This window comes from Nannobrachium achirus, assembly GCF_963921795.1.
Source record: "Nannobrachium achirus genome assembly, chromosome: 15".
NCBI lineage: Eukaryota > Metazoa > Chordata > Actinopteri > Myctophiformes > Myctophidae > Nannobrachium > Nannobrachium achirus.
In genome coordinates, this window is record NC_137822.1 from 21,116,404 (window position 1) to 21,132,748 (window position 16,345).

General features: G+C 41.7%; 1 protein-coding gene across 1 annotated transcript in view; it reads right to left on the bottom strand.

Annotated features, from left to right (window-relative positions):
* Positions 1-13,470, bottom strand: part of rapgef1b (Rap guanine nucleotide exchange factor (GEF) 1b) — an 80,148-nt gene extending 66,678 nt beyond the window's left edge. The window contains exon 1 of the mRNA XM_080743122.1: positions 13,276-13,470. Coding sequence (XP_080599248.1) covers positions 13,276-13,303 — 28 coding nt within the window. The 5' untranslated portion in view covers positions 13,304-13,470. The remainder of the gene's footprint in view (positions 1-13,275) is intronic.
* Between the last annotated feature and the right edge of the window lie 2,875 nt (positions 13,471-16,345).

Genomic DNA, 16,345 nt, shown 5'->3' on the forward strand with positions numbered 1-16,345 from the left:
GCAGATGAGGGTAAGAGTGGGAAATGAAAGTCACATACATCTTGCCCTAGGAGGACCAGTACCTCTCCTGATGCCAAGGCTCGTGGCACTGATCCTTGTTTCTTGTCTCCCTCACTTATGATTCCCCCTCCACCCTAGATGAAAGATGAAGTCCAGAGCTGCCTGGATCTAGCATAATCCTTCTGTAACTGCATCTGACTCACCTAGGCCTGCCATGCTCACAGCATAGTGCAGCAACACAGATCACATATCATACCCCAGTCATTGCACAGACGCTCACAAATAAATATGCCTACTCATGATAACAACATGAAAAGATAAAGACGCTTGCGGCACAACGCAGCCATCCAACACACCAACACCCACGCACACAGTCTGATCCTTCAAGTGACCTTCTGGCTGCTATAGTTTACTGCATTTTTCAGCATTCCCTTTAAACGGTGCCAAGCTGCGATGTGTTTCAGCAGTCTGTGCTCCACTGAGAGTAGGCAGCCTGGCAGGCAGCAGGTTCACCTGGTGTGAAACCAATGGGCTGAAGAATTTCAAAGTGCTATAAATATCCAGCCTAACTGTCACTAACCATAACATCAACATCAATATACCAGAGACAGTGGGAGTGGGACAGCTAAGAAACCGTCTGATTTATGGAGATGAATGCGGAATTCGTAGTCAATGACAGCTGTTTGTGGGGACTAAGAGGCAATCAGGCACTATAAAGCTCTTGAGAAAGGAGAGCAATGCTACACACTGCAGACAAATAGCCACTGGAGGACCAATCCCTTTACAGCCTGAACACAAGACAGAGATAGAGACAGAGAAGAGTAAGCAACAGTGTTCTTGTGAGTAAATGGCCCTAAGCAGCGAGAGGAGGAGTGGTACAACTCTCTCCATACTAGAGTGGCTTACAAAGCTCTTCTTGTCCACACAGCAGCGTACTTGTCATCCTCTTGACATTCTGTGTGCAGCCACACTGCATAGGCCTGGCATGACAGACACTTCCCAAACACATCTAATCGATTTGCCTCAGGAGGTCTCAGTTCTAATTAACCACTTAAGCCCCATTTCATACTTTGACATAATATGATCGTGTTGTGCAGAAACAGCTAAACTAGACGATCTTTCTTTGCAAGTTTTCGCCTGTAATGACATTCCCAAAAAGTGGTTATTGACGCAAATCAAATTACATTTTATATGGACATTCACAATATGATCATATAGAAATGAGTCTGGTCCAAGCTTTTGTTTTGTGTATATCTGTAATTTACACAATATATCTGTATATTAAGCCAACAAACAGATTATTATTAATTCTGCTTAGAACTGTTTTCAAACATGAAACCATGAAATGTAATGAAATTGCGGTGCGACACCACAGCCCTGTTATCACGTCCAGGGACGTGTTAGCTGGTTCCCATGGTAACCAGGTAAACGGGTGCGGCGGCGGCTGGTGAGCGAAAAAAAAAAAACGTCATATCCCATGATGCAACTGATGCAACCAAGTGTTAATAAAGAGCTGGAGAGACAGGGAAAACCAGTGACTGATCATGGTAAATGGAAAATGGACTGCATTTATATAGTGCTTTTCTCCAAAGCGCTTTACAATGAATTTCACATTCACCCATACATTCACACAGATATGATGGCAGAGGAAACCTTGCAAAACCTGCTCATCGGGGGCAGTTAGGGGGGTTCAGTGTCTTGCTCAAGGACATTTCGACCATGTGATCAAACCTGGAACCTTTGGATTCCAAGATCAAACAATCAAACATAATCAAACACACTATACAATCAATGGTTGCTATGGGAATATAGTGTGTAGTTTAACACTAACAAATATCACTTGCAGCCTGCCATTCCAAACTCCTTTGGTTGTCTCCTGTATACTGTGTTATGTGTATGTATATTGTATAAGTTATATACAGTAATGTCCATGCCAAGGGCTTCTTTTTTGGCACCGTGGGAAATCTTTCCAGGGAAACTGGGCACATGGAAACTGTATTTTCAGTAACTGAGTTTGAGTGGATGCATTTCTGGCAAGTGTAGCAATTATGCACATAAAATAATATTTGCACCACAAATTACAGGTGCTAATGTCCCTAGGAGTACCTGCAAAGATCACTAGTACGAGAAGACTGTGCTGTATAATGGCCAAAGAAGTGGGATTGGCAGAGATGTGGAAAGATGGTCAGTACTAACGTCCAAGGGGAAGTGGGTCAAATAAAGTCAGAGATACAAAAGCTGAAAGCCCATACTCCGCCTGCAGGCCTGGAGGCTCAGTCGCAGTGGCTGATGGGATGTATTGTTTTTATGTATGGGCATCTCATGCTGTGCGGGTACAACGAGGATAAATCAAGCTAATGGTTTCCCTACACATACACAGCCATGACTCAATTGCAGTGTCAATTTCTTTCTCGATTCGTGATTTAGATTGGCACCGGAAATTGGCAATTATTGTAATGGACAGACAACCCCCTTCATTGTAGGACTTCTGCCAGGCTAGAGGATTCTGAAAGATGAAACTCAAATGCAATGCAAGCACACACATGCAGGCACGTTTGCATTGTATGCAAACAAGGCTAAGAGCCTAAAAGCCCTGCTAGCATCACTAGAGGCTTTGCTGTTCCTTACACCCAACTGGACCAAAGTGGTTTGAACGGATCAACATTGCCATCCTTACAAAGCAAAGGGGTCACCAAAATCATCCAGGGAACATTATGGCGAGTGAACAGTAGGGCTGACGATTAATTGTCACTCAAATAATTGCGATTAACGATTTAATTGTGTTTTTGTCGTTGACAATTACATTTCTGTTTGGCTTTTAGGCTTTTAGGTTGCACATGGTAGATAATATGACACATAACCTAAATAAAGTAAATATACAAAGAAATTACTGACATATTTGACAACTTTATACTTAAAAAAGAACATGCGACACGTTGTGAGCTTGTAGATCTGCTATTTCCACTATTTTTTGTCTTTAAATGAAATATATGAACATTTTTCAACATGGAAACGATTATGACGATTATGAAAAATAATCGCGATAATTTGACATAATCGCGTGTCAAATAATTGCGATTAGACTTTTATGTAATAAAGTGAACAGCAAATTTCATGAAAGTGGAGATCATGGGTTTTACTCTATCATCCATCCATCCATCCATCCATACACATACTGTAAGAGTAGACATGACAACCTTTCAAGACACCAATCTTGTGCAAGCCTACAAGTTTATGTGACGCAACGTGGGGTGCTGGCCAGGTCTGGCAACATGGGGTCTCTGCTCTCTGACAACCTTGTTGTGATTCGGCACTATGCCTAGAATTATTGAATGCTTTAACCGGTGAAAAATAGCAGACCTACAAGCTCGCAGAGTGCCGCGCTGTGAGCTTGTAGGTCCTTTATTTTTGAAAAGGTTGTGAAAATGTGTGCAAATCTTTGAATGTATGTATTTTCAAAGCGAACGTTTGTAACTCAAATTTTGCTTCTGGGTGGTTCCTGGAACTAAATATTTTGAGATGGGGGTCCGTGGCCAAATAAATATAATTTTGGGGGTCCTTCACCATGAAAAGGTTTGAGAACCACTGACATAGTAGTCTCTCAAGAACAGACTAACTGAGCTCCAGTTAAGTGAAAAGGACCTTTTCTTTGACGATGGCTATAGCCAGATTGCTGACATAAATTAGAAACATAGGTTTTTCAAAAAATCTTAGAAGGATTCAAAAGACATTTATAGAATCGGGTCAAAATTTTAATTTTCACGATTTTTCAAAAGTAGCAGATCTACAAGCTCGCAGCGCGGCACTCTGTGCCACGCTGTGAGCTTGTATATCTGCTATTTTTCAATCGTTAAAGCATAAAATAATAATACACAATAATGTGTACCCGTTCTGAATGGGTTAAAAACTGACTTGAAATTATACATTATACATTTTTATTCAACACAAAATGCATGACTGGCGAGAAACTAGCTTGGTGACCTACATTTGGGTCACAGGCAGTAAAGTATTTTCTTGGTATCCACTGTACTCTCTGTAAAGCCATGACACATCACATCAGAAATGCACTCAATTCATGTGGGACTTATGGCAGAACTTGCATGCTCATGCTCAACCACTTCCAAATGTTCACACATTACATTTTGTGAAATTATCTGTAAAAAAGAAAAGAAAAAGAAAGAAAGATAGTGTTGGTCAGATTGCACTCTTGATTAATAACTGCTGTATTAAATGACAATGAAAATTGTATATTTGCAGGCAAATGTAAGGTGGCCAACTGATGTATTGTGCTGTACCTACTCATAGCGTCCGTTTTTCAAGAAAAAGTTGACTATAGCTCATTACTTGAGTAAATGACTGTACTTAGTTACTTTACACCACTGGCTGTTCGCTTTAACTGTAGCACAAAGACACCAGTGTACTTTTTGTGAATCTACAGTATATTGGTGATTGGCAAGCCAATTAGGTCTACATTGGGTTGAAAAAAGATTGCTGTTGGCCAACTTTTATCAAAGACCGATCTCAAAAGCGATTATAGTAGACCTAGACCCAACTATGCCGTAAGAATTTGTCATTTTGTCGACCAGTCATAACATCCTTGCTTTTGGACTAGTTTAGAAGCTCTGCCTGCCGTAACAGGTCTTTAGACTAGCCAGCATTCAGCCTGTCTGTCTGCAAGACATGGCATTACTCATTCTACCAATCCTTAATCAGGTGCATCATCACACTGCTGTGGAGAACGGGCTGCTCAGGGTAGACATACAAAATGCACACGTACTTAATGTCAACTCTTCAAAGCCTGCTGGGCCTAAAAACAGATTCATTAGGCTTAAGCGCACCACATAGGGTGTGTTTTCAAAACAAGATATTATGGCACTCAACGCTGTGTAATTACACAATGATGAACCCAACTACCTCAATTATGGAGCCTCACCATGCTAGTGGCTCACCAGGGTGGTTCGGCTCATATGGTTTAATGGGGGAAGCAGGCAGTTCACTGGAAACATTAATAAGTCAAACACTGTTAAGTGTTAACCCTACACTTGGTCCAACTGTTCAGGTACTATGGTGGAGGAATGCAAGCTGTTTGGACTGAAGAGCCTCATATTAACCACTTTCAACCTGATATTTTGGGCATGTCAGTATAGGTGAACACTCAGGTTTGCAAGTGCAAGCAACACGTGACATCGAGATGCAAAGTGTGAGCTTGTCCATTTTCACTATTCGTCATACAAATACATATAGGACTTAAGTGGCCAAAGACCGCATAGAATAAATTGACGTCTGCTTGAATCCCTTCAGGTTTCACTATATAAACCCAGATCAAGTCCAAAGAACCTGGATATACAGTACCTAATGGATCATCACCTGACATGGATTAAAGTAGAGATATGGAAGAAGCAATCCATGCAGACAGACAAGCAGGCCGTGTGGGAAGGCTGTGGCCTAGCAGAGCGGTCTGCTCCCTCTGACTGGGTCCACCCAAGACTTGAGCAGAGCAAAATGAGCACCTTGCAAAAAGCCACACAACACAAAAAGCAAAGCAAAGAATGTCCCCTGCATTTCATTCTGCCAGTGCGCTTATTTTTACATAAAAACTCCATAACAGTGAACCACTTGGAAAGCAGTCTGAATAGGCCTACACAAAGAACAATGCAAGTATGCATTCAAAACATAAAAGTCCTGATGCGCAACTTACAGAATATCTGAGACCATTTATTCATCACATAACTGCTTGAGATTCACAGCCATCTGCTTGAGAATTATCTTAAACTCAATGATGAATCTTTTTTTGCGGTTTGACATGCTCATGAATATGAACTGCAAACATAGACATTTTTTAAATGTATGTACCAAATGTCTTCTTTAATCTTCAAATAAATTCTAATAAATTACAATGTGACCATTGGCAGTTTCATCTGTATTTATTTGAATAGTTTACTTTCCTGGCAATGAATTAATCTGCATTGCTGGAACAAAGATGAAGGTTGTTAAGTCACAGTGGAACACCATCAGAACAAGTGCGTAGAAAGTAAAAGTATTTTGAACTGTTGCTTGAGTTCACACAAACCAACCAGCCTGGGTGGGAGGTTACCACTGTCCAACACGGTGTACAGGTAGCACTGGAAGGTCTTATAGTACGGCTACTAATGATCGTAGTTTGTGTCCTGATGACTTTGTGGTCAGCCAGGTCATTTTCACAGCTATATCGTTCAGCTGCACTGCCCAAAGTTAGTCATACGATAAACTGAGCCTCATGATCCATCCAGCCTGACTCATTAACACTACAGAACACACAAAGGGAAACATCCACAAATAGCCCTGAATGAAGATGAGCACTTTTATCCGCATCACATAAAGTCCATCCAGATTGTTGGTTTATTTGATCTGAGAATTACTCTTGTGAATGTCTGTGAATTAATCTGTATATAGGTAGGTAGGGTCACGTAATCCTCAGCATAGGTCCTGACTGAAGTGGTCTGCAGTGTCATCAGGGGTCCAGTGTCCAATCCGTAGCTAACTTAATCTAGACAGAAGATGCAGGAGAAATACGAACCTGCTTTGCAACATGCAAGCCTGCACATAGCACTGAAATCAGGTGCAGCACAATCTTATGATGTCTAAAGAATAATGATGAACACGAAGAGATGAATGCCTCAAGAAATTGCTTGAAAAATAAGGAGGATAGCTCCTTGTAAAAAAGTGTGTGAAAATAGGAAACAGGCAAAAGCCTTCACACGAAGATACTGTTAGAAAGAGACCAGACCATTGTCCATCTTTTTTTCATCATATCCTCTTTCTAAGCATTATCCAAAGTCAGATCCATCCTTCTCCTAAATGCTCTCTCTGAACTGGGACTCAATACTCATTGGCGCTCTACTTCTCTCCACCCCTCTGTCTTTCTGTCCCTAAACCCGATTACCTCCCTCTTTTGCACTCCCATACAGCAAGCACTCAAAATGAATTACAACACAACCAAATGTACTATATGGTAACAGCACGCTTCTCATTCCGTGGGAAAGGCACGGTGAAATGCGCAATGCCATTAAACCTCGAAATTGCAGCATGTCAAACCAAGACCCAAAGCCTGCCATATGCCATTGCCACAGCGGGCTCACTCATCATCAGTAATGAGGGAAAACTTAATCTACTGGGATCTACTACTTTAGACTTTATTCAGTCTGTGCTGGTTAAGGTACTCAGATATGCTACTTCTTACATGACAAACCAGGTTACCTAGTTAAGTCCAAGAAATGCAGTATCCACTTGACTAACACTAAGCCACTGAAATGGCTTACGCTTGCATGTTAAACTCTTGGAATGCTTAACAGTAAACACCTAACAACATTACAACCAACTGTTTCAAAAGCAAACATACAGCTACACTCACAGTGAGCAGTGTTGGGGGCAGGGAGGCTAAAATAAGGAACTGATGGATCAGGTCTGCTGTGGCTAGCAACTAGCATTGACTCTCCAGCTAGCATGGAGTCAGAGGGCTAATTATAAAACACTATGCTACTGTAGAGCTTTGTTACTACAGTGGACATGCCAGATGAAGTCATGTCTCGCGAAAGGGGAAAAATAACAATTTATTGCATTACAAACATTCTTGATCATTGATGATTTTGTGGGTTCATTCTTACTTGGGGGTGTATTATATTACGTTGAAATGTTGGGTACTGCTAGAACAACAAGCTCCATGGCATTGATTTGTATTAAGATGTATAGCAAATAAACATGACATGTAAAAGTTGCACTCTGCCTATATGATGGTGCATAAACCATTATTGCCAGTTTAGAGCATTCAGAATACTTTCAACAGGAACACAATCCTTCTATGATTTTGCATGCAAAGATCGAAGCCTCAGTATTGCCAATACGCAGAGTGTTTAAATAATCTACGTTTTGTTTATTGCTTATCTAAATAGTATTAAATCAGGATAAATTAAGTCATGAAAAAGGGAAGCGTCGCCATACAGCATATCACGCTACGGGGCCAAGGTATTGCACTGCAGGTGAAGTTCCTTCACTGCGACAGCCCTACTAATAACGGCATGTCCTCCCTGTGCAATCTGTTGCTATGGAATGGATAGCAAGTTATTGATGATGTCAGTCTTGCCTGAATATGGAGGTCCACTCGGCTCCAGACTGCCCACCCCCACGTATGGCTCTAGTCTAGACATAGCCTCGCGTAGCCAGACGATATGAGTCTGGTACTGTACTTCTATACTGACGTTTGTTTTTACCCCAAGGGATGGGTTAAAAATTGCTCTGGACAAAATTGGTTTGACCAGACCAATACTGGGCCCTGATTGGTCACCCAACTCTTCGAGGTGAGGAAATGGATTCACAATTGAGCGGGCCAGACCCAAATCCACCAAGGGCAAAAAAAAGAAATTGCACCGGTGGATTTGTCTGATTCCAGCCTACTCTAGACAAGTCATAGGCCTGTACAGAAGGTAAGTTGATTATAATTTCACACACAGTTGTGGAGGTTGACGGATTTGAAAAATATTTGATTAATTTACTGCAGCTGCTGATCGGTGTATAGTGGTTTGCAAGATTAGCCAAGGAAAAAATATAATCTCCCTGTATGCCTTAGCCTGACCCCATTGGTGTAGCAGTGTCAGCTGAGCTGAATAGTTCGCTGTGTGATTGATCTGATGTCGGACAGACATGCATACATACATACAGACAGACAGACAGACAGACAGACAGACAGACAGACAGACAGACAGACAGACAGACAGACAGACAGACAGACAGACAGACAGACAGACAGACAGACAGACAGACAGACAGACAGACAGACAGACAGACAGACAGACAGACAGACAGACAGACAAGACAAGACAAGACAAGACAAGACAAGACAAGACATGAGAGCAGGCCTTCAGCAATTCAGTATGTTTTCAATCTTAACTCTGCAAACAGAAGCATCAAAGTGACGAAGTTTGATGGAGGTATATGAAATTAGTATTTAGCTTATCTTGAATGACTGGCTATCACCACTGTCCCACATCAGTGAGTCAACATAATGTAGTGTCGTACAAATAAGACACTGCATTCAAAATAACAACCACGTAAGACAAGATCCCCTTCAGTTCTAACCAGAACTTGTACAGTGTGCAACTAATGGCCTGATTAGACATGCGCAGCACAAGAAACACACAATAACAAAAAGGAACACATTGCTAAACACTCCCAATCTTCCTCCACCCAGTTCATTTTCTCACTGTAGAAGGAAAGAACTAGGATGTGAGATTGGCTTCCTGCTGTTGTTAGGTTTTGGGGCGACACCATCAACAGTAACACGGCATTTGTTAGTGTATCTGTTTAAGTGACTGTGCATAACGTGCATAGGAGAGGGGTTTGTGGGTATGCCTGTCACAATTACTACACAATCATCTATTCGCAATTATTTGAGATAATTGCAATTATTTTGTATCATCACCATAATCATTTCCATGTTGAAAAATGTTCCTACATTTTAAATGTAATTAATTAAAATTATAGTCATTATATCGAGACAGCCCCATCATGTGAGTTCAAGTCAGAAGGATGATGAGCACTGAGCAGCAGCACCCTCTAAGCAGCTTCAGAGGCGACATCCCAGTGAATTGCACACAGCACACGGTGTACAGGGGCAACTCTAAACAGGTGACAGACACACTGTGACCGCGTTTAGCCCCCGAGAGACAAAGGGCTGATGACAGTGTCGATGGCGAAAGGGAATATGTTGTTGCAGCCGCTGACATTAACCACATTAACCCTGGTCTCCCTATTTTAGGCATGTCATTTTATGTGCATATACGTTTTTACTGTGTAAATCAGCTATTTTGCTATTCGTCATACGATGAAGTACTGTATATAGGGCTTAAGAATCAAGCATTAAGTTATTTGTCACTCACTCATAGAGGTACAATCAGGGAAATGTTAAGTGTTAAATGTTAACTGTTAAGCAGCGAAGTGATTATTAAGTGCCTTTGCCTGGAACTCTGTCCAGTTTGCTTTTATACAATCCCTACCCGGTATCCTTACAGTTACAATATATCCCCAATGTCTGATTTATTTATGTTTTACATTACAGCGAAGCTGCTCATGTTTACTGTTGCATATTTGGCATCCAGTAGAGCTGTCTTTGGAGGGGACTACAGAAATCTGTAGGATTGCAGGACTACCTTTACATTTTGGATGAGATGTTCAGAAAAAGTTAATAATTGGACATTGTTGCCAGTGACTCCCACCCTCCGCTGGAGCTTGACACGACCTCCGGAAGGGTCACAAACGGGGCTAGAGTAGGAGTAGGGGATGAGGCCCAAGGAACATACAGTACACTACACAACTCACTCTGAGATCAATGAGTACATGAAGAACAGAGCAATGGAAGGCACTTCAAGGCAGCAGAGACAACAGCCCAACAGGTAGTAAAGTAATGCAACCAGAGAAGCCGCTCTAGCTACACTTATGTGGCTGCTGTGTGTGGGCAGATTAGATGAGGTGTATAATTCCTATTATTGTTCTCATGTGCTACCATTAACCAACATCAATTAGAACGTATTATATATTATTACACAACAGGTAGTTCCGACGAAGCAATGAGAAATAGCTTTCTACCCATGTGAAACTGAGCATTACCACACAGGTCTCATCAAACAAAGAAATCAGCTGTGCTGGTCGCAAAAGAGCTGAAGGGCTCCCTCTCCCAACAATGCTAGCGGCTACGCAACTTTGTGAAGTTCAGGGACGTGTTTTTTAAGGGTAACTGTTGTATGATTGCAATAATCGCCTACAGAACTCGCCTTCGGCTCGTTCCTGCAGAAACGCAGGTGTGCCAATAATCATGATAACCCACACCCTCTCGTGTAATATTGCTTAATTAAGTAAGCCTACTGTCTTTATTGAAATATGATGTGGTCATCAGCCTGAAACAAAAACACATTACAGTATGTCTGTTAAGAGTAGAATGAGCTGGTGGTGGATGACCCTCTCGCCCCACCTTTTCTGATCTTGTGTGTGTGATATCAAATGGAACACAACCACCTTAAAGACTACTAATCATTGGCAAATCCCTGTGTGCACTGTCTGCATCGAGTAACCTCGACATAAAAACAGTTTTAATCCCTTCAATTGTACAAATTTTGTTTTGAATGATTGTATTATATTGATTGATTGTGTAGCATACACTTCTGCTTTGGCAATGTAAACGTTTTCTCATGCCATGGCAATAAAGCCCTTTGAATTGGAAATTGGAAAAAGTGTGTGTGTGTGTGTGTGTGTGTGTGTGTGTGTGTGTGTGTGTGTGTGTGTGTGTGGGCATCATCGCACAGGATTGTGAGGCGAAGCGGTGAGACAGCTGGTGGGGTGGGATGCGAGTCTAGCTGCCTGGCGGGGATAAAGTTTCCAATCCAAAAGCATACGTCTGTTCCTTTATATTGTTTGTTGTTACTATTATTTGTTAAGCTGCATAATCTCTCTCTCTCTCTCTCTCTCTCTCTCTCTCTCTCTCTCTCTCTCTCTCTCTCTCTCTCTCTCTCTGCGGTGCCTTCCTTACGAAAAGATGCAACAAATGAAATGTCAACCCCGACAAAAGATGCCACGTGCACAATGTAGAAATCAATACAGGCACGATCAGCTTCTTGGGCGTGAACACATTATTATCACTGGAGTCCTGTAGGGTAACAACTGCCTGGGCTAACACTGTTAGCTCAAGCTCACACAGATGCTGATGATGTCAGTAGTGGGAAAAGTACTCAAACGTTTTACTCAAGTAAAAGTATTAATACTGCAATACATAGGCCAAAATACTGTCACAAGTTAAAGTCCAGAATTCTAAATTTACTACTTGAGTAAAAGACAAGTAATAACGTGTTGTTGGCATCAAAATGTACCCAAAGCACCAAAAGTAAGAGAATAATGTTTGAAAATAGCTGCAAGCTCGACGCGTCCCGATGCGACACGTCGGGAGCTTGTAGATCGGCTAGTTTCAATTGCCTAGAATAGGGATAACGTGGTTAATGTATGATTTATAATATGTATTAATAACATCTGCAAAGTAACTAGTAACACGTTTTCAAATAGTAGTAGTGGAGTAAAAGTGCAATATTTGGATCCGAGATGTAGTGGACTGTGGAGTAGAAGAAGTAAAAGTACGGGATATTGGAAACACTCCAGGAAAGTACAAATAAATACCTCAACTGAACTACAGTACTTGAGTAAATGTACTCAGTTACTTCACACCACTGGCTAATGTTTAGCTGCAGCTATAGCTAGCTGCGGTCACTAGCTCTCTTCAGCTACACGCTTCTAAACCAGAGACACTGCCTTATTTATACCCATTTCACGTATTCAACCAAATAGATAGTTGCTATCAGTTGGTTTAATTGACGTGTTACTGCCGAACAGTCCTCTGGTTGGCGTGAACAAAGCAACTCAAATCAGTGTCGGCTAGCTAACTGATAACCTCGCTTCACCAGGCTTTCAGCAGCACCAGTGGGAAGCCTGGTTTCTTTTGCGAATCAAACTATGTGATCCGGTCTAGAGCCCGCCTACTCTATCTGGTTATTTGCGCGCGCACATATACGCAAGAAACGTTTCCGTATCCGGTATAGATCCCAGACCGGATCAGCAAATCACAAAGCAACTTGGTCCCAGTCTACTGACCGTTAGGTTGAGCTATAAGCGGCGTAAACGTTCATGTGAATGCTGTTATCCTGTAAAGAGGAGGGCATTCTTCACGTTCAGGGCCGTTTGGTTGGTGAAAACAGAAAACCAGTACCCTGAGAGGAATTAATACACACCACGGGAAAGCCATTAGTTAAAATGGATAATAACGTTAGCTTTCAACACAAGCTGCTCTTGGCTGTTTTGATTTATAACTGGACAGAGGAGCGAAATAACAAACTATCAACGTACACAGCAGCACGTACGTTTGGCTCTAACTAACCCCATATCTAACTATAAGCCCATTACTAAAGCTCTGCGGGATGTAATACATTGTCTTTCATAAAAAACAAAATAAAAAAATACATAGTTGAGTTATAATTTCTTTAAGTATCGTACAAGCAAAAAAAACATTTTCAACTGAAAATAACAGACCTACAAGCTTACAACGCGTCGCGCTGTGACGCGTTGTGAGCTTGTAGATCAGCCATGCAAATGAAAAAAATCTAATACTTAGTAGTGTTGTCATTTCTAAATGTGGATAAATAACGGTGAACCCAGAGGAGCTCCTCCGCCGGGGCCGGGTGGGTCCGGGCCGGGGCAGACACTTACCTTGCTTGCTCTCTATTTTCCCCGACATTTTCGCGTAGCTTCCAGCAGCAGTGACTCCACTCACACTTCAAAATAACCGTTAAAAACCCAACAAGCCGCCGTGTCCCCAACACGATCGCTACTATTCCCTCATTTTCCATATGCTGTTATAGTGTCCATGAGGTGATTTCATTTCGCTGGAGTGAAGGCGGTAGATTTACGATCCACACACATTTGGTACAGTGAAAACTGTCTCTTTAGTCCGTCTCTCTCCGGGGTGATTTTCTCTGGCTACGCACGCACGCACACACACACACACACACACACAGTAACACACACTCAGTCACTCACACACACACACACACACCGAGACTACACTCACTACTGTCTCCAGCCCTGACTCGTGAAAGGGTGCAGTCATCCAGCACAGCAGCGACCCCTTGTGCGAGGAATTAGGTGCATCAATCTGTCAACAAGAGGATGGGGTGTAGTGGGTTTGAGTTTCAATGCAAAGAGCTGGGAGTGTGAAGAGAACACCCTAAAAAACAGTGGTGGGAAAAGTAGGCCTACTCACATTTCTTACTTTAAGTAAAAGTATCAATACTGCAATGTAGAAATACTCTGTTGCAAGTATGTCTGGAATTAAAAATGTACTTGAGTAAAAGTACAAAAGTATTGGCTTAAAAGTATTCTAGTCTGCCAAGAAATCTTTTGAAAATAGCAGATCTACAAGCTCACGATGCGTGCACCGTGACACATTGTGACCTTGAAGATCAGCTATTTTCAAATGGCTGAAATGTAGGAGGCTATAGGCCTTAAGTGGTTAATGTAAATGTAGCCATGTTTTGTAGGATGATAATCAAAATCTTCAAAGTAACTAGTAACTAATGCATTACTAATTCAATGGCCTTCTAAGTTATAATAGCCTACCTACTGTGTTACGTTTGGTATTGCTATATATTCTGGTGCCAATACATTTTTAATTCAGGACTTTTATTAGCAACAGAGAGTATTTCTACATTCTGGTATGGTGCTTTTAAGTAAAAAGTACTTCTTCCACATGTGCGTAAATGGGGTTGGGTGCATAGGCCTACTCTGCATGTGCAAAAATAGATTATTGCCAATATGTTATTGGATATCAACTTAACATTTTGTGTTACTCACACCCATTTTACAACAGTAAAAACAAATATTTGTACATATTTCAATAATGCATTATAAATAATATTATTTATGTGATAAAAAATGAAATGTTTTGGGGCAATCAGCTATTTCATTTTGGGATGTCCTGCAAACCTGACACAGGAAGTCAAACGCTGTAAATATGTTATTATATAGAGAATAGAAGAGGCCATATTTCCATCTTTTCCTAAGGTTAAACTACTAAAGGCCAGTTTGGAATAGGTATAATTCTATACTATACCCATAGGCAGCTATATATCAAGATTTCCAACACAGGATATCACAGAAACCAAATTGGACAGACTACACGCGTGCGTGCGTGCGTGTGTGCGTGCGTGCGTGCGTGTGTATGTATGTATGTATGCATACTGTATACTGCGTGTGTGCAATAGTTTACATTTTTCAAAAATACACATAGGCCTTGATAATAGAATTGCCGGTATATATTAGCCTGGCGGGCCATCCCACATACTGCATTCACTCACTCATTCCGACTTCCACGTATAGGCAGCGAGTATGAGACATTGGCCCCGATCATTTTCTGATCGGGGCCAATCAGTGACTGTGTTTCAACTGCTGTCCACAAAACAAGTTAAAAGCTTCCCCTGATTGGTCCATGTGTAGATGGTGACGTAGATGCTTGCTGCAGCATTTTCAAAACAACATGGCTGCCCTCGATGCAACAAGTGTAACAGTTAACGCTGAAACATTAAAACAAGCAATAAGTGAAGTTATTTCAGAGTTGGAATCAATTACAACAATTAATAGAACAGGAGTATGCGCTAGCGGAGCTCATTGGCCGAAAATACGTCTTTGTTTGCCGTTCTTCCGACTGGCTGCACTTTGATGACAGATGTTTTGCTACACTGATTGGTTAGAGGAGTCTGTCTGTCAAGGCAAGTACTCCCGCCCACTTTTCAAGCTGCCTATAGGTCGAAGGCCAGACCTCTTACTGGGGAAGGAATGAGTGAGTGAACGCAGTATGTGGGATGGCCCGCCAGCCAGGCTAGGTATATATAGCATTGGAAGCAGCTTGTCATCTTGTCACCGTTGTGCAGTTTAATCGATGAGAGAGAGACAATACTGAAACCTTGATTTGACAGTATTGTTTTATTTATAGCTCACCCTCTGATATATCTACAGTGGTGGATTTACTTAGGTAAAAGTAGCAATACCACAGTATTGTTAAAGTCCTGTATTCTTCTTTTTTTTATATCCCACAATTTTTGTAACCCATTTATTTCACCCAGTGTTAATTGTCTAATGTAATCCTGGGCGCTACACTCCCTCTGCCAATCTGCGGAGAGCAACGGACTGACCTCATGCATCCTTCAATGCATGAGGTGTCCAAGCTGCTTCTTCTCACCTGACGGGGAGCTTCTCCGGTTGGACGTAGCGCGTGGAAGGAACACGTTATACCAACCAGTTCCTTTCCCCTGCATCAGGTGCCCCAGCTGGCCAGGGGGAGGCAGTATAGAGACCAGTACTGCATGCATGTTTTTTGTGAGGGTACCATACTACCTACTCTGGGGGACACAATGCATTGCCCTAGGGGACACAATACATGGCCCACACAGAAAGGCCCTTTTGCCAACCGCACCTACTGTAGGGTATGGGCACTGATGACCCGGGGGAGAGAACACACCCCCAGTGCCCAGCAGCCTCAGCAGGAATCTAACCCAGGACCTGGATTCAAAGTTTGACTTGAAATAAAAGTTTGACTTGAGGAAAAGTATTCACATCTAAATATACTTTTTGACTTGCTTTTTTGAAAAACTTAATATATGTTTTGTGCTAAATCTGCAAAATAACGAATAATTGTAGTAAAAAGTACAATATTTGCCTCTGAGATGTAATGTAATGGAGTAGATTCAGTAGAAGTATTGAAAGTAACGTAAATGTATCTCGA